This window comes from Aythya fuligula, chromosome 1, assembly GCF_009819795.1.
Source record: "Aythya fuligula isolate bAytFul2 chromosome 1, bAytFul2.pri, whole genome shotgun sequence".
NCBI lineage: Eukaryota > Metazoa > Chordata > Aves > Anseriformes > Anatidae > Aythya > Aythya fuligula.
Window position 1 is genome coordinate 89,907,954 of NC_045559.1, and position 22,958 is coordinate 89,930,911.

Sequence of the window (22,958 nt, forward strand, 5' to 3'; positions counted from 1 at the left end):
TCTCTGCAGTTTCTGAGAAAACATTTATTCAGGAAAGAACATATTACTAATTTTTGACATTCAAATTTGGTAAAAATTTCACAAATACAAGGAAAAAGGTGGGAGTCAGTTATGTTTGTGTTTACAATGCTTTTGATCTGTGGATCAGATACAAAACACTAATAATGCTTAAAAGCTATCAAGGCTAGTAAGAACAGACCATTAAACCTCAATTAGAGGTTTATATATACTCAATTAGAGGTTTAAATAGACTCTCAATGCAACAAACTAAGAAAATTCTAAGAATTACCTGTATGGAACCGTGGAATTTCAGTTACAAGAGCCGTTTTAGGTTTGGGTGAAATCTGGTATGTTTCATTGGGAACTGAAAGAGGAGATTTGATTGCTTATCAAATGCAAATGATTTTCTTTTAAACATCAGACACCACAGGTGGAAGGGAAATTCAAACATAGCGCAGACCATAAACAAAAACGGTGAGTGATAGAAACCTGACTGAAAATCATGGATTTATACCAGAACTTCAAGACTGGGAAGATATACATAATTAAAAAGCTAGACAACAGAAGAAAAGATGAGCAAGACATCTTTTTATATGACTCCTCAATCATGCACATGAAGCATTTATTTCTATAAATAATTACAAACAAATTGGCTGGAACATGACGGGAAAATTAAAAACAGCAACATTTTGTACATGCCCTGGAACGTGCCTAACAAATGAAGAAGATGAAGATATATTTAAGGTATTTCTGTTGGTTAAAGGATAAGTTTAGCCGTATAGCAAAAGCAGAGAAAGTAAAGTTATAAAAATAAAATGACATAATATTCTCATTACCCAAAGTCATTTTGGACCCATCAACAACATGAACTGTTATGAGGTTAATTGATCCCAGGTGTGTTGTCCTTGGAGCTATGAGAAATAAAACATTGTTCTGTGAGATGTGAAATCAATGATGTTGGATTTCATTAAGTATCTGTGTCCTTTGTTTCATAAACATCTACCTACGCATCTTTTAAGACGTTTTTTACAGATCTAAGGCAGGCATGTGTTCTGATTAGTCTGGAGGTATTTTCATGCTGACAGACAGACATTGCAAATATTCTGTTGGGCCTCCACCTACTTCAGAACAGACACCCTAATAGTGGATGCTAACTTGCATTTCCCTCAAAATTCTCTAAAAGATTGTAGTACTATAATTACCTTTAAGGCATTCTTCCCTCATTCAAATTTGACCACATTTTGTCAAAGATAGAAAGTTACTGGATGAAAAGGAAAGACTAGCAGGCAGAAGTGCATGCTACATGTGTCTCTTTCAGAAACAAGGTTAAAATATGGAAGCTGGAAAGTAACCTACTTATTAGGATGAAGGGTAATGACTAATTAGTGCCATTTATTTTTAACAACTTTCCAGATAACAGTAGAATTTCTTCTGCATATAGGTCATTACAATGATTTAAATTTTAAACGTTAAAAACATAACCCCTTAAGTTCTGTTTTCTAAAATTCTTCTACTGAACTGAACTGTGTAGTGGTGCCAAAATGTGGTACTTGTTAACTATGACAAGATTGGAAATAGCTCTAATTCAGTTGAGACTTAGAATCTAGCTTGGTTACTTACAGAGAGTCTTCCAAAATAATCCTTTAGAAAACAATTTTTTTTTTTGCTAGACTGTTCCATTTGATTTTCATAATAAAATATGTGTACCGTTCTTTAATGAATAGGGTCTCTGTTTAAATTGTTTCTGGCTACGTGAGAAGTCTAAGGAAAAAGGGGGAATGATAAAACTATTCATGAACCTAATTGCCTAAAAAATAAAGTATCACCAGTTTGGGACTGGTAATTAGGAATGACGAAAAGTTAAGTGTTGTTCTTTCTTATGATCATGTTGTCACACCTTCCCTAGATTTTTTTTTTCCATTGTAAGCTTCCAATGTAGTAATTTTTATGGAAATAGTTCATACCCCAGGTGAAGCTGATATAATATACATCCTTCATTATAACTATGCATCCATAAATTTACTATTATTACTGCACTGATTAGAAGATGATACTTGTACTCTTACCACCTAACTATTTTGGACTACGATCCTGTAGCCTGAGTTTCAAAAGTACTTGCACATTTATCTGGTGTAATAAATTCCCCCCAAATAAAAGAACTTAGTGAAACCAGTTACAGTAGTGTATCTTCACTCAAATTAATCAAGTTCCTCATATTTTAATGGCTTCTATCCACCAATTAAAAAATAAATTTAAAAAAAATAGCCACCCTAACTTGTGTACCCATAGACATGACCCAATTCTGGGGCATTCTTTTCGATGTAATTCACTGAGGTATTCCAAGTTGAACAATTATACTAATTTCTCTCTAAATACCGATCATGTCACATCCCTGTAGTACCAAATGACAGCAAGAAGTGTAACTAAGGTAGTGCTCCAATAACACTTTTAAAGTTAAAAACTTTAAATTACCAGGTTTAGTCTGTGGTATTTCTGGCTCAACAGATGTTTTGGGTTTGGAAGGAACAAGCAGTGTTTCTTTTGGAGCTGAAAGAAAGGAAAAAGATTATTGTTGTATTTTTCAGGAGTCACAATCCAATGCCATACTTATCCCACAGAAAGTGCATGCCTCAAATGCCTGAAAAAAAAGACAATAACAATTCCATGGGTTTCTGGAACCTGAAACAAAATGGCTATCCAAAACACAGAAATATTCTAATACTGTGCTGTATGATAATGTGAGTTAGTGGCTAGAACTCTTGCTCTAAAAGAAAAATTAGACCACTGAAGTTGGTTGGAGAACTGAAAAATACAGCGTTCTTGCTAGACATGAACGGTAGGCAATTTCTGCCTTAGTTCGAGGATAGAACTGAGACTCTTCTGTATTAAGAAACATGCACGCGTGTAAGCAGAATGATGGACAGTGGACTGATACTGCATAAAAGAACACACCAGAGCATATTCTCTAGAAACTTCCCCATCGAACAATTAAAAATACCTGCATCTTAAGTTTAAGGAAATGTATTTACCCATTGTTGCCCTTGACTGCTCAGTGGTAGTAGAAGATTTTGTAATAAGTGGTTGTGGGGTTGTTTGATGTATTGCTGTTAAGGGAGAAAATGTTGAGAATCTTAAAATTTAACTGTAAAAGAAACAAAGCAGTATTTGCATTATTTCTAAAGCTTTCAAAATGCCCCAAACTAAAGAGTAGCAGAATATCTTAAAAATCAACTGTTGACAGTTATCAGTATCCTTCTATTAACATCTATACATTACTTCTATAACAAAAATGGGAAGAGACACAGATCTTAACTATTTTAAAAGTACTTTTGTTTCAGTATAACACATGTCACTTGCTAAGTGTAACAACATATTTTAAAGGAGTTAGATTGCATTTTGTGGGTGAAAAAACATGCTCATAGAGAAGCCCCTCTGATTACAAGACAGCAATAAGAGAGAACTCAGTGTATCTACGCCACTGAAATCTGTCAACACACAAATTATTACTCATCATTTGCTGAATGTAATAAGAAGGAGGAAAAACATATACTACAGATGCTACTATTATTTTCAGTGTAGTTTTGACATTTTGGATTGACTGATCTAAAGGTTGATTTACCATTGATTCACCATAAAACCAGATATTAATAATTCTGTTTAAAGCACAAAAACTCAGGCTAGGGGAAAAGAATGATTAAATAGAAACACACAAAATTACAAGATTGACTCAATTACCAGGTTTGGTGTGTGGCACTCTTGGTTTTTCAGGTTTTTTTGGTTTGGTATGAATGAATTGTTTTTCACTTGGAGCTGAAATTAAAAAAAAAAAAAGAGAGAGAGAGAGAGAAAGAAAAAGAAAAAAAACAGCACCCATAACAATAATTGAAATATTCTTTAAAAACAAAACAAACAAAAACACTGTTTCCATAGTACACAAGGAATATCGTAGTACACAAGGAAGTATGATCTAATCTGTAATAAGACAAGCTGAAAATCAGTCAGTTGGAATTCCTGTAAAGAAAGGAAAAGAAATTAAATGGCCACTGACACGGACAGACTTCCCAACAGTTATACACAGATTTGTAGCTTTGGATGAAGCAGTGAAGAATACAGTCACAAACAGCACACAATAAAGTAATGGGACAAAAAGTAGTAGCCTTTCTGTGCTGTACATGAGAATCTGAAGACAGTACCTGTCTTTCAGTGGGCCCTTCATATCAGACTTGATATATAAATTAAATTCCTTGTTTTTACATGGGAACTATTTATCCCTGTCATTTCCATACTATTCAGTACTTCATTAATCTCTACAACTTCCTGAAGAGGGGAAGTGGAGAGGGAGGTACATTTTTCCCCTGGTATTCAGTGACAGAACATGTAAGAATGGCTCAAAGTTGCATCAAGGGAGGTTCAGACCAGACATTAAGAAAAGCTTCTTTACTGAGAGGGTAGTCAGGTGCTGTAACAACTTCCTAGAGAAGTGATTGATGCCTCATGCCTGTCCATCTTTAGGAGGCATTTGCATAATATCCTTAATAAGTTTTAACTTTTGGTTAGCCCTGAAGCTATCAGGCAGTTGGAATCAATCAATCAACCAACCAATAGGTCTCTTCCAACAAGAACTATTTTATTCTATTCTAGTAATTCTTGTCATGACTTTTGTACTGGAGAAGATGTTTTAGCACTTTCAGCAAACACTTGCAAGTCTGTGATCCACACCAATGTGAAAGGTCCTCAAAAATCTACCTTAGCCTGTACATTATGCACCCGCTTGTTCTGAAGAAACATTTTGTGCACGTAAAGATTCCATCAGGTAGGCCCAGATGTGTATGATGAGGCACATAAACTTCATAAAGTTATGTAAAGATACCAAATACCTAACTATCAATGCATACAGAGAATAGATATTAAAATATGAACAAGATGAAAAGCATTTCTAGTTTCCTATTTGCCACAGGGAAAAAACATACATAAAAGATTATTAAACAGCGGTTATTACTTCATTAATGATACCACTTAATTCTCAGAAAATCTTGGACGTCTCCCCTGAAACCAGGGACAGAGAACAATTATTAGCAAAGATTGCTAATCCTACTGCCCTATTCTGCATGGATTCATTCACCCTTATTTAGTCCCCATCTGGCAAGTTAAGAAGAAAGAATTCTGAGACTGATGTTTCACACATTTAAAAAAGTTTTCCCAGTAGGTATTACTAAAAATTAACAGAGAAAATGGTTTTAAGAACTGGTGTTTGACTTGTGAAGTCACATAACTTGTATGCTTTGGTGTATGTTATGCTGTAGTTCATACATTCTTCCATAAAATTATATAATGAATAGTAAAGCAGAACAGCATTTTACGATAACAGTATCCATACCTCAGATGCAGAAACGACAGGAATCACTATCTGTTCTTTAAATAAAGCTCACTTTTACTGGAAAATATATAACATTTGAAGGAATTATGTCTCCTGATTGGAATGGCTAGAAGATGAGGAAAGGAACCTTCAAAAGTAAATGAGCTTGTGCATTACTTCCCTTATCAAGATCAAAGAGCAAGCTGGTATCTAGAATCAGAGCAAAACTGCATTATTAGTTTTTAATATGATGTAATGAGCACCTTCTCTAACAAGAATGAAAAATAGAGTAATTATTTATGAAGCAAATGATTACCCGGTGTTGCCTTTGTTCTTTCAGGAACATGAGGAATCACAGCAGTAACTGGTTCATGGAAGGATGGAAAGATTCCTATTGGAAAAAGTTTGGATAAATGCTCAGAAGAATTAAGAGATCCTCCTCCCTTCCTCTCTCCCCACTGTTGCTCGGGTACATGTTGTTAATAACTTCATATCATTCATCTAAATATATGGGTCCCTACTATTCTTCCAGTAAAACAAACACAATATTAAAAAAATCTTGAATTACTGTAGTTTTCATCAGTGGTATGACTTATTGCAGAGGTTTCTTAAGCTATAGTAGTACAGAGGTAATAGCAAATGTACTGCTGACAACTCTACATCCCCCCTACCTCCCCCCTTCTCCCCCCACACCTCCACCACAAATGGATGCCCAATTATCAACCACAGCATTACAAAAGGCAAGGTAATTTACCAGGCTTGCCGTGTGGAACATCTGGAATGGGAGCTGGTTTAGGTTTAAAAGGTACATGTTGTGGTTCTTTAGGAGCTGAAAGAAAAGACTTGTTTTAAGGGTATATACTCTTCAGAAATTAGTCAGGTATTGCACAGGCACTGCACGCCTTGTGCCTTCAAGAAAAAACAAACTGCAATCTCTGCATGAGTGACTGAAAAACTGAGAGACAGACATATGCAAGTGTTTAAAAGGAAAAGAAAAACATAAATTAAAATGAGTGGAAAAACGATCAAGTAAGCGAAATCTCATTTGGAGTCAAGGAACAAAATCTGAAAGAACGCAGACAATCACAGCTGAGATGTTCCCATCCGTATTTCAAAGCTGACAACTGCAGTAGCCATGGCATGCTTGTCTCCTACTAGAGTCAAAACAATTGTGATTCATGTAAGAGTGAAAGAGAAATTTTCTGTGAAGACAACAACAGCTAGGACTCTTTCAGTACCTGGAACAGAGTAGAATTAAGATCAATATGTAAACAAGAAAACAAATCAAACCCATGAACAGATCATGTGGAAAACAGAATAATGATCCACAGTATTTGGTCCACAGAGTAGCTGGGGAAAAAAAAATAATCTCAAGGTAATATCATTACCTAACATTGTCTTTGTTTGCTCAACTGTAAATATAATAGGTACCAATACTTCATAAAACAAGAATGTACAAAGAATTAGTGGTAAGTATCATCAAAATGTACAATACTCCCTTTTACTGATTTCTTTTTAAATTGCAATAAATATTAGTGAATATGCACTAACTAAAGGAAGTTTCAACTGATGCCTTTAGAACCACTACAAGTTAGGGAGGTTTGGCAATTTGCTAGCATGCAAGGAATACTTTTAAGGGTCTAATTCCATTACCAGGGCACACTTGAACAGAAGAGATACAATTTCTTCCAAGAACATTGTTACAATGTTTATATGTTGTTTACTCTGCTATGCAAATTAGTCATCAGTGACAACCGTCATGTGACAGAAAAGCATATGCAACCCACCAAAAAGCAGCAATCAAATATATAAACCAGCTCCATCTTCCTTTACACATGTATTTCATGTTCATTACAAAATCTATTCGTTTGTAATATGAAGAGATGTTAATCAACACTTTATTAATTAAGAAAAGACAACCCAAAAGAAAACCCAAATATTCAAGCACAACAAAACAACAAGGTATTTACCAGGTTTTGTGTATGGTACATCTGGACTTGGTGATGTTCTGGGCTTGAAAGTGACTCGTCGACTTTCTTTTGGACCTGTGAAAATGAGCTAAGCTTTGAATGCTGTAATGAGGGTGATGACTAATCAGAGGTCTTTTGATTTTCCTGACAGGATATTCATTTTCTGTAAAGAAAGGTTTTTTTTAGGAAATATTATTTCCATTTGAAGGTAATCACAAAGAGACCTAATGCCAATGCAATAAGTGTTAGTGCTGAGATTACAGACATAGTGACTGTTACAGTGCAGTGTTGGATTAACTCTCCACTTCTCCCAGTTCTCTGCAACAAATCTTTCTACAGAGTAGACTGCTATAGTTCTAACAGTTCCCTTAGCTGCACTTCTCCAGTGTTTCACATTCCAAAAATCTGCTGCTTGCTTAAATTAACAGAGCATTAAAAAAAACCAACACAACATTTCCAGCAAAGCAGTCAGAGCAGAAGAAACATGGAAATTTACAACTAATTTTTAAATGGACAGAGCTATTCCCAAACTGAAGTTTTGGGAACAGGAAAGTATCATAATTTTGCACTTGTGAATGAGTAACTAGAAAATACAAGTACCTCTTTCACATGCTGTGGAAATTGAGACACAAGTTTTCCAACTTCCAAAATTAGAGTGTTTAACCCCCATACCCCAACCATTATACAAGTTATTGACAAACACAAATATCTGTCTTGTTTCATGACAGCTATGTAGCAAAATTTCATTATGACAGTAAAACACAGCCTGTTCAATAAAATATTTGTGTACTTTCAAAGAACTTAGGATTTTTAGCAATTTTCAAACTGAAAAAAAATCATACACTAAAGTGCAAAAATATTGAGAAGCTTACTTGCTCTGGTTGGAGGAACACGGGGACTGGGTGATGTTTTAGGTTTTGAAGGCCCATGACGCGTCTCTCTAGGAGCTGAAAGAAAGAAAGAAACTGGGTTACACTGTGTTAACATTTTCAGAGGTGTCAGTGTCCACTACCATCTACAGTCACCAGAAACAGAGCAAAGATTTGAGCCAAAGATGCTTGTATGGAAGTGATGCAAGGGGCGTGAGTTTTCTTGGAACAAAACCAAGCTGTAGAGAAAATACTCTTCTGTGACATATCATCAACAGAGCATGTGACAGAATTATTGTTTCTGTTTAGAAGAAAGGCTTAACCAATTAAGTAATAAGAAAACAAGGAAATTAGTTTCAAATACAAAGACACCACTGCTTGTACTGGAAGAATTCTCAGTACCACATACAAGCAATAAAAGTGCCTTAGTCAAGTGGATCTGCTTCAAGGATCCATACGTCCCAAAGATCACTGAAGTGATTCTGTTCTGACAGTGGAATCGATATTTAAGAGAAATAGAAATATTTTTCAGAATTCTATAAAGGACTGAATTTAGTAAAACTGAAAGGGATGGGGAGTAGAGAAAGATAACTTAGAGCATGCAGCTTTGCTCACCGAAGCCATGTGACTAACTGGAACACAGTCACCTTCACAGTATGTCTTAGAATGTTTAAGTTAGGATTTTTTTCTGAACTGCCCTCTGTCTCTTTAAATACCAAAGAAAATTACCCCATCTTATGTGCATAAACACTTGAAAGGCATAAGGGTCCTCCTCAAATGTTTTGAAGAAAATATGAGAAGAGGTGGAGAATCTTGACTGTTAAATTATTAAATGCATTATTACATGTAAATGATGAAATATTTGCAGGTCAGCATTTAATGATTTGTGTTGAAGAGGAAAGACAGTCTGACTATACAAATATGAAAGTATAATTACCTGCTGTTGACTTTGGTTTCTCAGTTCTAAATGTAATTGGTTCCAGAACTGCATCAGTGTAATAAAGAACAAAAACAACTTTTACCAAGAACAATTAAAACATTACAATCACTACCTCCACAATGATCATACCATCCCCTCCTACAGCCAGTGAGACATGGCCACTCCTTGAAACTCAATATGTCACAGAGTATTATTCAACTCAGAATTACTGCCACTTCAACAAGTGATGCAAAGATAATCACTCACAAACCTCCCACTAGTAGAATTTGTAAGACACTCATATGAAGATGATACGGAACAATGAAAACAATGTACTTACCAGGCTTGGTTTGTGGTACTTCTGAGCTTGGTGATGTTCTAGGTTTAGAGGGAATACGGTGTGTTTCTTTTGGAACTGGAATAAAAGAAATGCAGCTATTAAAGTATTTCAAGAACTGAGACAGTCAGGAAACAAAACATTCAAAAAACTACAAAAATAAAACAACAACAGAAACAACACATGCCTTTGGGACCCTCTGGAAACATAAACTGTTTATATGAGTAGTGAAGAAGTATGAATGGCTGGTACATAAAGAAATACTGCTGATGGAGAACCTGTGTAACAAAATCAAACGAAGCAAGGCCAGGATGGATGCCTGATTTGGAGACTAGCAGAAAAGATGAAGCACGTGACAGAAACTGAATACAACGAAACACAGTCAAAGGAAGATCGTGGTGCACCCGTCCACTTTACAGAATACATTTGCGTGAGGAAAACCAAATGAGATGAATATGAATTGTTAGTGTAAAATCACACACATAAAAAACACTTCAGAAGGACAAAATATAACAGTAAAAAATTATGACAGTGGCGTACAATGAAGATGTACTTGTGATGCTAGATGTCTACTGAATACTTGTTCTAACCATGCAAAGCAGCGTTGGTGAGAATTGTACCACTTAAGTAGCCACAACATGTATTTCAAATGTGATGGTCCTTGTAGGTATAACTGTTACCTATTGTTGGTTTTGGTCGAGCAGTTCTAAGTGTTATAGACTCCAGGACTGTATCAAAAACAAAACATAAAAGCTGTTTTGAGAATCGAGGAGAATAACTTCACTTACAGTTAGAATTATTTGTCTAGTAGCTATGCTTTGAATTATACACTGCTTCATACAAAAACTGCTGTATTAAATTAAATTACTGAGAAAATAAGGGGCAAAGCAGTGTAAGATGAAACAATCCTTAACTGTGAGCTTAATTCTCCCATGGGCTGCAATGAGATATCCAAATACGTATAGTTATCTTATTAAGAAAACAGCTTTTTAAAGATACAAAACTCTTCACTGTATTTCAAATGCTGTTTATATATACAACTGGAATTGGAGACCACTTGCTTGTTTTCTGCATGCTGTATTATTAAACAGCATTGCTGTGTATTGGGTTAGTTGGCCACATGCTTTAACTCTATGGTATACCTTTTAAATAAAACAGAATGTTTAAATTGCATAAGGATGTGAAATTGATGCTATAAAAAATAATGTCATGAGCTGAAATAATTGTGATTTAAAAGGGAGACATATTGTTATTCTATCAATGCAAAGCAGTGTGGGTGGGAATTGTACAACCTAAGTAGCCATAACACATATTTTAATTGCTAGATACTTGTTTTAGCCACCACTGCAATTTGAGCTTAGCAATATTCTCATCCAGCTGCCATGAGGTAGCAGAGATTTATTCTTCTATATGATCATAAAACCTAGTAAATCTCTTACTACTCCTGAAAATTGAATTGAAATCACAGAATATACGGCAGAACAGAACCCCATTACATTGTAACTGGCTCAGATAAGTAAGCAGCTGCTCAGAGCTATATTTCAGTCCAATATCTACTGTATTAGAAATAATCACACAAAGCAGTTTACCATCTTTAGCGTGTGGGATAGGAAGTTTGGGTGAAGTTTTAGGTTTAGAAGGAATATGTGGAATCTCCTTTGGAGCTGGAAGAGAAAAGGTGGGTAATAAGTTGGTTAATTTACACAGCAATTAGCATCTGATATACAGTTGAACACACAAACACATAAGCCTCACACCTGCAACAGAGAAAAGAATTCTCTTTATAGGAAGTAGCAAAGGAAGTCAAGTAGCACCACCCATGTGTTTTCAACAGATTAAGCAAGAGAGATGAAATTTGCTAATTTCAGAAGCCCAGATTTTATTTTATTTTTTAAATAAAAAACTGGGATGAGCACAGACAAGCTTAATTACAACAAAGATGATTCAGAGCTTCCAGGCTCATTTTCTCAAAAAGCAGACATTCCAACTGTGAAGAGAGCAATATGCCCAACTGACATGGATGCCAAGCAAGAGAACTACCTAGAAGAAAAATGAAGTTTAATGAAAGAATCCTAAAGCATAAGGTGAGTAACTTCAGTGGTGCTGTCTGCAGTGAAGAAAGCAAACAACAGCTTGCCAAAGAAATATCATTACCTACTGTTGACCTTGGTGGTTCAACTCTAAGTGTAATAGGTTCCCAGACTGCAACAGAAACAGTGTGACAAAGTAAGTATGGAACCTACTTCAAAATAAATATATAAATAAATAAAATATAAAATTACTCCACTGGTAAGTGCAAAAGCAGCTGCTGGTACTACCCCACAATAATGCCTACCTTGAAATTAACTTTTATTTTTTAAAATCGTGGACAATTTAGCTTTCTAATAATACAGGTTCAATAGGAAAAAAGAATAATTGCAGAAACTTGCTGATAATGGAAGGAAAAATATAACAGAAATCAGTAAACCCTACAACAAAGAAAGGACTAGATGAGTTGATCTCAGAGACAGCAAGAGTCTTGATATATAGGAATATCCAGGTATCCCTCATACTGAAGTTTGCTGCTATTTGAAAGTGGCATACTGACCAAGAATATACCATGCCATTTTCCTCTTCACAAACTATGTCAAATTGAAAAAAAAAATAAAAAGAACACAATCCTAAAATACAAACTGACAGTCTATAAAAAATTCCTGACATTAAAGGAAATTAAAAATAATGGATAAATTCTCCCCTCTCATTAGGCAGTAAGAACTAGAGTAACATACAGACATATACACTTAAAGTTAGAACCTTATCCATCAGCTATACTCACTTATATCCCAAGCTCTCTTGTAATTCCACCTACTTTAAAAACGGAACTTATAATAAATAAAACTATAAAAAAATGCTTGCAATTGATTCTTTTGAATAACAGAGTATTTCTTATCCTTCTATTAACATACACAGTATAATAATTACTAATGCTGCTGCAAACAACAACAAAAACAGCATTAACTTCTTTCTGTTGACAATAGCCAGACACCGTATAGAAAGGTTAAACCAGTCACTAATCTTTCTAATGTGCTCAGTATATTCTTGCCTTGCAATGAATTCTCTGTTACTCAGGTTTGTCAACTACCTTTGGAATTCAAATTCAGAAATCTCTCTCTCTAGAACATTCATTTCTATTCGCAGGTTGCCTTCAAAACATCAGTGAGTTCTTAAAAAAGAATAAAAAATGTTCAGAAATTCAGAAGAAAATTAAATTATTCTTTAACTCTACAAAACGTTTTCTGAAGTAATATACATTGGTATAATTATCAGAAAGTAATGAATGTCTTCCTTCTCCCCTCTTTCAGGAAAAAAGTTTTAATTCTTTCACTTTTTGATTTTTCTGCAGTAACAGCACACCTGAATGTACACAGTTTCAAAAGAAATGTCACTACCAGCTTTAGTCTGAGATGCTTCGATCTAACAACAGATTTGTACTTCACATGTACAGAATGTGAATTTGGATAGTGGAAAAAAAAACTTGGTTTGCAAAAAAAAAAATCATCATTTTAACTGAAAGTAAATGATGTCCCATGAAAGATACTCATCTACATTTGCCAATGAAGAAATGAAGACTAGGAAACAACCTTCAGTTAGTATCAATGAATAAGCACAGAGAAAACCGATGCTATGGGTTTAATACATGAAATGTATTACGTATGGGCAAAACAAGCAGACAGAGCCTTTGATGACAGGGATAATTGAAGAGTTAGATGCTCTTCTGGAGCAAAATTAGCTTCTAAACGTTTAGCCTAAAGCAAAATAAACAAGTGCTAAGAAATGATGCTAAGAAAATACTGTTATCCAATGCCAACCTTGGCCAATCAATGTCATTAGAAGAATTTTGAGTGTACTTTGAGCACTAGTTCCAATCGATTAATATAGATAAATCAAAAAGAGTCAATATTTTCCATAAATTTGAAAAATAATCACACAATGTTGTGTGCCATACAGAACTCACCTTTCTGCAGGAATTGCTCAACAGTTTGTAGATTTTACTCTGATTTTTAAATTGTGTATTAGTTTTGTATTTCATGAAATCTATTACTGCAATAATTCTTACTCTTTCTTCTTCTCATGTAATTAAGGTTTTTAATCAGGTATCTTTGAAGTGATAACCTGTCTTTTAAAATACCGCATCTTCGTGCTATAAATGTGAAGAAATAATAAAGCACCAAGAGTGTATTTTTATTTCTGCTGTTCAGACCTCATATGAATAGCAAGTAGCATACAGAAAAGAGTATTTCCAATCGCACATGTTATTAGACCATAGAAAAGAAGAATGACTAAAGATTGCTACTAATCATTACCCTCTGCAGTCTTTGGATGTTCATATGTGTAGGGTTTCCTAGTAGTGACTGACACCGGAATGGCTGCTGCTGGAATAAAGAACATTTTCTTGAGATAAATACAGGTGCATCTATACATATTTTTCATCTTTTGGTACAGCTCAGCTGCTTTTGCTTCCCAGTTAAAATCTACCTTCTCCTCTCTATTCAAATGGAAACACTGAGCAAGTAATAATATTGATCAAGAAAATTCAAGAAATAACTATTCTGTGTAGCTTCTGCTGCTCTTTGAAAAGAAAAGGTGTATTTATGCTATAGGAACACCGGTGGAAGAGAAACTCTTGAGTCTTCATCCTGTTTTCCTGAGAAGTTTTTCTTTTCCCTGCAAGGCTGTAGACACCTTTAAATAAACAGTTCCATAGAAATCTTTTTTCTTTTGGTAAATCTTTCTGTTAATATTACTGAGTTTCTCTGAAAGTAATGCAAAAGTTAGATCTGAAAGATTCCAGGTATAAATAATTGCAAAGTCACATATAATAAGGCTGAAGATCTCAGTAGGTTACAACACTTTATGATGAAGAGATTATATTTAAGGAGGTTGTGTTTAAGACCAAGTAAAAGAACTGACATATTTCATTCAGAACTTTAATTTTTCCCTCATTTATTTACTGGCTTTAACTTTTTATAGCTAATGATTGATGTATTTAATACTATTGCAACTACCCTAAGCGAACTATCCTAAGATGCCTTATCTGTTGCAAAATACAGATTGCCTAGAGAAGTTGTGGAGTCTCCCTCCCTGGAAAACTTCATGTCCACCTGAACATGGTTGAGGGAAACCTGCTTTAAGTGGCTCTGCATGAGAAGGGTTGTACCAGAAGGCATCCAGAGGTCCCTTCCAGCCTAAGCCATTCTGTGACTCTGTGAAAGAGCATTATAATTAACCATCACTGTAACAGGCTGTTCTAGACACAGAAGGACTTTAGGTTTGGAAGGAGAAGCTTTAGTGTGAACAGGAAAGTTAAAAAAAATAATAAATTAAATTAAAAGAATCTGACAGAGCAGTTACAAAGTTTTATTATGTTCTCTGGGAATCTGATCTCTAATCTAATAGTACTCGAGTGGGTAAATCTCTCATCAAAATAATCTCCTTTAAAAGCCACATCATTCAAACTGATAATGCATGAAGTAGTCCATATCAGGTGACAGCATGGTTCTGTCAACTTACATGAGGAAGTGAGAAAAGTTTTTTTAAAAAATATATTTATATATATATATATATATATACATATATATATATATATAAACTCAGCCAGGGCAATCAGTTCTTGCTCTCAACCCCAGAACTCTGGCATTTAGGTGTGGTCAAAAGATGAAGAATGAGAATAAACAGAAACAGCTATTGAAAAGAAATTCACTAGTAGGAACTCTTTGCCATGTTCTTTTCTGAGCTGCCACACGTGGAAGTACTACTCTGTCATGACAGAGATCAACAAGGTATCCTTACCTAGTTAACAACGTGAGACCATTTTTCTACACCTGGCAGTGCATGGTCCTGCATAATGTATCTGTGCTACAGCACTATTCTTTGCTCTAAATCCAAGGGAAATCCAATATGAAGCATACTAACCTAAAAGTTAGCTGCATGCAGATTTTTCCAGAACTAACCAAGTGCTGGACATTCATTGCACCATATTTCTCTGATGAATACTAAATCACATACCTGTTTTTCTTTCTCATTTGTTTGCTTTTTCAATGTAAAAGTCAACAATGCCATCCTTCTCCCCATCCTAAAGAGATTCTGAAAGTTTCTTTTCAGCCCAGTTTTTAAAAGTTCATTAACAGATATACAATGCACATCTGATGTAGGCTTTTCTAGGTAAAATGAAAAAGTAGAGTTGGGAGATGGTGTTTCTCAGATTGACAATGAGAGCGGAATGAGATTGCAGGAAATGAAATACCTTTCATTTCCTCTGACCTTTCTGAAATTACTCCCAAATATTATTAAATGAACTACCAGCTTATTGGGTTTTAAGCACTGTTCAACCACGTAACCTGAGACTTTGAAGGACTGAAAATAATAAGACAGACATAAACCAAGTTTTCAGACATATTTTTCAGAGGCAAAGAAGGCATGGTTCTCTGGTGTTACTATACTTCATAGGATGCATGTTTTCAAGTTTTTCCAGGACCCTCATAGTCCTGCTAGGGGATGCACAATCCTAAAAGGAACAACTACATGTATGCATCAGTCTATCTAACAATACTGTATCCTAACTTCACTACTGTATTGAGACTAAGGAAATTTGCAAACCAATAGCAGGCAGTTGATGAAATATGAATTTGGCATGTGTTTTTAATTATTTTTGATTAATGGTTAAGTAAAGGTGACAACCACTATCATGACACAAATTTCTAATCTATGCTGAACACCCAAAGTGACACTGGAATACATCTGAGATCACTATAAGCTTATTATTATCATAGAATCATTTTGGTTGGAAAAGACCTTCAAGATCACCATGTCCAACCCTCAACCTGACCGATCAAGTCACATCACTGAACCAAGTCTCTTACTGTCAGTTCTACACATTTCTTAAATACTGCCAGGGATGGGTACACCACCACCACCTCTCTGAGAAGCCTGTTCCAATGCCTAATCACACCCTCCATGAAGTTCTTCCTGATGTCAAATTTAAACCTGCCCTGACACAACCTGAGGCTGTTTCCTCGTGTTATATCACTTGTCACCTAAGAAAAGAGACCAACATCCTCCTTGCTGCCATCTCATTTCAGGTAGTTGTAGAGAACGATGAAGTCTCCCCTCAGCTTCCTTTTCTCTAGACTAAACAATCCCAGTGATTTAAAAAGTGCTCCTTAGAATTCCATGTGAATTGAGCAAGGAAACCACTAACAGAGAAAAGACAGACAAGAGGCATGTACACAAATGAAAAATCATGCTGCCTTCTCTGTAGTTATGTAGAAGCTGAAAGTAGCCATTCATTGATGTGGAAACATCAACACACAGGGCTGATCTTGATGACCCAAAAGTATTATACAAATTTATGCACAGGTTTCCAAATGGAGTTGTTTTCTCTGTCATTTCAAGGAAGTCTCTATATTCAGAGAGATGCAGGCATTGACAGCAGAGACTAAAGCAATTATTCTTGTATTAAAATATTGAAATTCTACACTAAAAAAGTTGTAGTTGTAGCCACAATGAAAAACTAATTATGCATACTAATTTGAGACAGTTATAAAACACAAATACCATTTAGTAAACAAGCTTTACAAGGAATTACTTGATCTGAAGAGAGTAATTCCTTTTATGAGAAAAATAACAGGGATTAATTCACAGGGAATCAGGAAAGATTTAAATAACACTGACAAATCTCTTCCATGAGTAAGTAATATATTCTCACAACATACAATTATACATTTTAAAGCTTTTTAAACTTAATTACAACCCATGCAAAACTATTGACATGTTTTTCAGCTTCAGGCAAGGCCAGGTGTCTTTTATTCTCTGACATATACCACAGACCAAATTCAGCTCTGGTATAAAGGTATGATTTCACTTGTCATCATAAAATATGCCTTTACTAAATTCCAGAACTCATTCTTATTTCAACAGTTTCTGATAAGTCTGTGTATTAATGATCACAGAATCGATACAAATCCTACAGTTCTAGGTAAGATGCTATACCCATCACCAAAGCAAGAGAATGTGCATCTTTGGATTCTGTGCTGAATCAAGGTGGGAAACAACCTGTTTCCACACCAGGCCATGCAGCTTGTTGATTTAGGTACAAATCTAAAGTTAAAAGGTTACTTTCTTTGCTTCATTTTTTTTTTTTTGTTCAATACAAAACTAATATTCCTCAAAGAACATAGCTTTCCTCACTACCTATCTTTCTGATGATAAAGTGCTGAGCTTCACACAGAATGAATTTAAATTTATTAAACTATTTAAGTGATATGGTGCAGTAAATGTTTGGTATGGAAGTTAGTTACCAGGTTTAGTTCGTGGCTTTTTGGGTCTGGCAGATGGTCTAGGTTTAGATGTAGAAGGTTTGAGTTTTGCTTCTTTGGGAGCTGAAAGAAATATACTGGATTATAAGATTATCCTTTCCACTGTATCATATAAGAATCGCACTCTTCAAGCCTGAAATAAAGCAATAAATGGCTGCTGGAAGAAAAGCAAACGGTAATCAAATTTGCTAACAAGACTTCTCAAAATCCCTATCCCCCAAAACTGTTTGTTCTTCATTGTAAAAGTCAGTTAGTAAGTGTAATATATGTAATTATATCTTATAATCACATCAAAATGTTCCCCTCATTAAATGTTACTCATTAATAGGAAATATATTTTTGCAAGATACCTATGTGGTAAATAATGACGCTGTTTATCCTATTGAACTGCAGGTCAATTTCAAGCCATCAAACCACACCCACATATACAAAATCTGCAAAAATGTCAGTTTTCAACACTAAGGAAATTACTGGTAGGGAGCTGGAAAAGCTTGGAATCAATAATATAAAAGGGAGTTGCTTCATTATTGTATTCATTGCATTCTGTTGAAAAATAGAAGTAGTGTCATCTAAGTGGTAAAAAAAACAAACAAACAAACAAACAAAAAAACACAAGAGCAATCAGTTCTAGAAATGATTTTTCCCTGAACTTGCTGAAAAGTGTAATTAGCTTAAAAGATTGTTAATTGGACATCAGAAAAAGCTTAAGCTGAGTTTCAGGTAGTATAATAAGTGATTTTCTTCATTTTTATAAAGCAGTGCAATGAAACTGCTTTCAAAGAAGTTTCCAAAAGTTACATATCAGTAAGCACAGTGGAAAAGCATACACTACAGAGAGAACAGACTAGAGTAAGACATGAAGTGACTGAGAAACGTTTTTGAAGCCAAGCTGACATTCACGAAGGACTCATGAAAGAACAATGAAATTAACGTATCCACATAGTGCCAGAAGAGTCTTTCATTGAGAGTTCTACGATTAACATCTACAATGCTGACCTTGTGCTTAGTCTTTCAGTAGTATTTCTGATGGGTTTCTGATGATTCTTTGGGGGTAAACTGTGTTGCTGGTCTAGCAAAACTCCCAACAAAAAGGATGATAATTCTGCTTCATGTAGAAAAAAAATGAACTTTTTCTCTTACATTGAGAAAAACATTATTTCAGAATGCTTATTTCTTAATTTTTTTCTTCTCTAAGAGAAATGGATTACAAAAAAAAGAAACTATGAGATGAAGTAAGAGAGTTCAGACTGTGGCTTGGACTGCAAAGAGTGACCAACAGCTACAGAAACACATATTACCTCTTGTAGCTTTTGGTTGTTCAACAGTCTTAGAAGTTTTAGGCTCCAAAAGTGGTGGTTTAGGGGCTAAAAAACAAAAATTGAGGTGTAATTGAACAAATCAGTAGACGTATCAGCAGTAAACCAAAAATGTTATGATTCCAATAGTTCACTTTTATTTATTTTTTTAAATAGACTGAATAAGCACGCAAGAGTCCTACTCATACGCATAACATCCTTTTAGTTCTGTTTCCTATGAAACTTCACACTATATGTTCAAGTGTTCAAGGTTTTGTGTGACAATCTGCTTCTGAGGCTTCTTTCCCATATTTATGTTTTCAGGACATTTTTAATCCATTGGTTGGCTCAATCAACAAACAGATATCTTTAAAGTTACGGGAGAATAAAAAGAAAGAACAGATGAGGCCTATGACTAAAGAAAAGACCACATTCCATAACAAATACCACAAAATAGGCCGGAGGCAACTTTTGAATGCCAAAATCTTGCTGAATATCTTAAGTCAGAATTGCAGTCAATTGTAAGACATGTATGAGACATAAAAGGCAACTCCTGCTTTTTACTGACGTGCCTGTTTATAAGAAATGAGAATAGAAACATTATTTAAAGCTCTAGTAATGCACACCATAATATTTACTTGTCCAATACCTGGGTCACTAAAAGTGGCAAACTCATATCCCTTAATCCCAAATCAGAAAAAAAAAATAACAACAGAGATCTATTTTTTGATCAAAAAGCAAAAATGGAAAAAAGATACCACATGGTAATAATGCTCCAATGGTCAAAGAATGAACTTTTCACTCGTATGAAAGATTACTCTTCTACTTTGAAGGCAGCTCTCCTATTTCCACTGAAACGAACACTGAGTTCCTTAAGGGAGGGCTTATCAATCACACGAGTAGTACCTTACTCTGAATTATCAGTGTTGTGACTAGCAAAAATGCCTTCTTTGCCAAGCTATGTCTGTATGACAGTAGAAGATTGGGACTGACAAATGAAGCAATAAAATAATGTGTTTGTTTTTTTTTTGTTTTGTTTTGTTTGTTTTTGTTTTTTTCCTAGCAGTCTTTTAAATTAAATTACAAAACCAGAGAACTTGTTTATATTTTTATCACTGGACCCAACTGTGTAAAACTGATGAGCTTAACTCTCATTTCTTTTGTCAAGTAACATCACATGACTGATTACAAAGTTATGAGTTAGTCGAGATGCTCACATGTATTGCACAGTTCCTATCCGTTTTACCAAGTATTGCTAAAATATTTTTAGTGAACATATGTCTCTGCATACCAACTTAAAATAATGGTGTGCACAATTACCAGGTTTCACACGATGTACTTCTGGGGTATCAGACGGTTTCGGTTTAGGAGGAGTAAGTGGTATTTCTTTTGGAGCTGAAAGAAAGAGCTCAGTTTGCAATCAAAATTTGTTTAACAAGGGTTGCTCAGAAGACACAACGCATGCCACAAGTTTATAGTGAAGAAAAGATAACTAAGTGTGGAACATCAAAGCCATCTGATGAAATCAGAGTTTGAAGAGTGGAATGGAGATGATATTGAAATGCTGTGCATTGATCAGAAATAGATTTGATGTCTTCAAAAGAACTATAATTTTCCATATGAAAGCTCTACATATCAGAGAGGAAGAGAGCACATGCATGTGCACCAGAGAAAAAGACAGACAGAACACAATGATGAAAGGATCATGGAGTTTTTCATGCAAGTTACTAAGAGGCAACTTTTATTGCATCAAGGACAGCAAAACTGCTTTGAACTATGTTCCCATACAGAAGTGCATCAAGAATAATCGAAGTCTAATGACAATGGCAGAACAAGACTATAACCAGTAAAAAGAACAATGATTATGTGTGTGAAATGATATGCTGGAAGAAATACATTCATATGGGATGAAGTGCTCAAAACAAACAGTTTTTCACTACGTGAAAACAACAACATTACCTAATGTTACCCTTGGCCATTGGAAAGGATGATAAGTTTTAGGTGTAAAAGATTCCAGAATGGATTCAATCGTTGCTGTTGGGAGAAATGGTGACAGTCATAAGACAATAAAGAGCTAATGGAAGAAACTCTTGCTTCGCAAGCAAAAACAAATCTGTTTTTACAAGAACAATATAAATATCTCACTAATTCTTGGACACTTTTCAGTTTATCTACCTAGTATGCATTAGAGAGAAATTCAGTCTTTTGAAATGCATAGAGCTTCAGCGTCTTTAAATCATTGCATTTGTGATGTGCAGGAATTTTGGATGTTAATTTCTTCCTGTCTTTACTGTAACTGGTCTGGATCTGAATCACTGCCAAGTAAGATTTTGAAGTTTAGCATTTCCACATTTTGAGTTCTGGTCCATTACTTAAGGAAAATGGTGTGTAAAATGCATGAATGTAATGAAGAGGATGTGTTGAACGATCAATCAGCCAAGACACTTAAACTATAAAATTTGGACTAGAAAGCTGACAATCCAACTACTGTTTCAGTCTGAAAGTATCAAGTGTCTGTAACTGTGACTTTTGTCTGTGACCAATTTCATGCAATTAAAGGAAACATTCTCCTTAATATTCTTAGCAAGACTACAGCAGTAGAATGCAGCTTACAGCATACATCACACTATTTAAGTCAGTAGCATTGGACAATAAATACTGTCTTCTCGATTATCTATGTGGCATATTTTTCAAAATACTTAAGGCGAATCAGGTAACTATGAATTGCCATATACATCATAAGTGTGAGAAAGCAATAATGTCAACCACTAACACCAACCTAAACTCAAAATCCAGATGTTCTAGACGGTCTAATCCAAACGTACACTGAAAGTGAAGACAACCTGTGTAGTCATTTCAGTGAGTTTTAGAGCCTGATCTGAGCTACTGATTAAAAAGAACTAGGCAGTGTATTGTACCTGATTCGGTATCTGCTATTTCAGGCTTACTAGGTGTCACAGGGCTTGAAAGAACAGGTTGAATATCATTGAAAGCTATAAAACAAACAAACAAAAAAAAACAGTTGACAGTATCTACTATTATTGTTTCCATACGTAGCTTTCTGTTCTTATACCTAATTTGCAATGCAGATGTCCATCCATAATAAGCATACCTTACCTTGAAAATGGAGCAGTGCTGGTTTAGAGTAGGAACTGAAGCTAGTGGATAAAGTGATAACTGAAACTAAGTGGCAGCCAACCAAAGCTAATATGATATTAGACAGCATAGTCCACATAACTGAAAGCAACCCAGAAAATATAAAAGATAAAAGAATTTCCGACACAATGGCTAGAAGCACAAAGGAAAAAGGGTAGAAAAAAATAATTCATGAACACAAGAACATAAGAACAATACTAATATACTTCTGCACAAGACTAAATTGTTTTCAGTGCTTTGTTTTCTTCGAAGATGCTGTGAGTTTGAATTTTTTTAGAATACGTGCTTATAAGTGATATTCACACACAAACACGGAGACGTAACAAACAAAGGTTAAAACAAATAAATAAAAAATTAGCACCAAATACTAAAGCAAACAAAAAGCAGTAAGAAAAAGATTTAAGACTCTGGCATAAAGAACAGCAGAGAATATATGTGTGCATCTATCTGAGCATATAATAATTAAACATGAAGGTACCTAATTGGCTTAAAGAAAAAAAATAAATTAAGCTTTAGCCATTTTGAATTTATTTATCAAGGTTACTTCATCTAGGTGTATTTCAAAATACCCTTAATAGCTTTTTGATAAGCAAATGAAAGACTAGAAACACCATCAGATGAGTTTCTCAGTAGCAAGCACACACACTATATATATATATGGATATATCTATATATATACATATAGATATAGATATATGTTTC

The 22,958-nt window shown here is 34.8% G+C and overlaps 1 protein-coding gene across 19 annotated transcripts in view; it reads right to left on the reverse strand.

Moving 5' to 3' along the window:
* ABI3BP (ABI family member 3 binding protein) overlaps window positions 1-22,958 on the reverse strand; it is a 147,912-nt gene that overhangs the window by 38,783 nt on the left and 86,171 nt on the right. For 16 of the 19 annotated variants that reach the window (XM_032184821.1, XM_032184839.1, XM_032184831.1 and 13 more), the window contains 20 exons: window positions 22,019-22,093; window positions 21,060-21,134; window positions 20,421-20,495; window positions 19,104-19,169; window positions 17,788-17,868; window positions 13,795-13,863; window positions 11,606-11,653; window positions 11,041-11,115; window positions 10,132-10,179; window positions 9,455-9,529; window positions 9,133-9,180; window positions 8,199-8,273; window positions 7,327-7,401; window positions 6,111-6,185; window positions 5,673-5,747; window positions 3,736-3,810; window positions 3,030-3,104; window positions 2,473-2,547; window positions 837-911; window positions 290-364 (listed from right to left, as the gene is read on the reverse strand). In XM_032184821.1, coding sequence (XP_032040712.1) covers window positions 290-364; window positions 837-911; window positions 2,473-2,547; window positions 3,030-3,104; window positions 3,736-3,810; window positions 5,673-5,747; window positions 6,111-6,185; window positions 7,327-7,401; window positions 8,199-8,273; window positions 9,133-9,180; window positions 9,455-9,529; window positions 10,132-10,179; window positions 11,041-11,115; window positions 11,606-11,653; window positions 13,795-13,863; window positions 17,788-17,868; window positions 19,104-19,169; window positions 20,421-20,495; window positions 21,060-21,134; window positions 22,019-22,093 — 1,410 coding nt within the window. The remainder of the gene's footprint in view (window positions 1-289; window positions 365-836; window positions 912-2,472; window positions 2,548-3,029; window positions 3,105-3,735; window positions 3,811-5,672; window positions 5,748-6,110; window positions 6,186-7,326; window positions 7,402-8,198; window positions 8,274-9,132; window positions 9,181-9,454; window positions 9,530-10,131; window positions 10,180-11,040; window positions 11,116-11,605; window positions 11,654-13,794; window positions 13,864-17,787; window positions 17,869-19,103; window positions 19,170-20,420; window positions 20,496-21,059; window positions 21,135-22,018; window positions 22,094-22,958) is intronic. The other 3 variants (XM_032184689.1, XM_032184716.1, XM_032184787.1) reach the window with 3 other exon arrangements.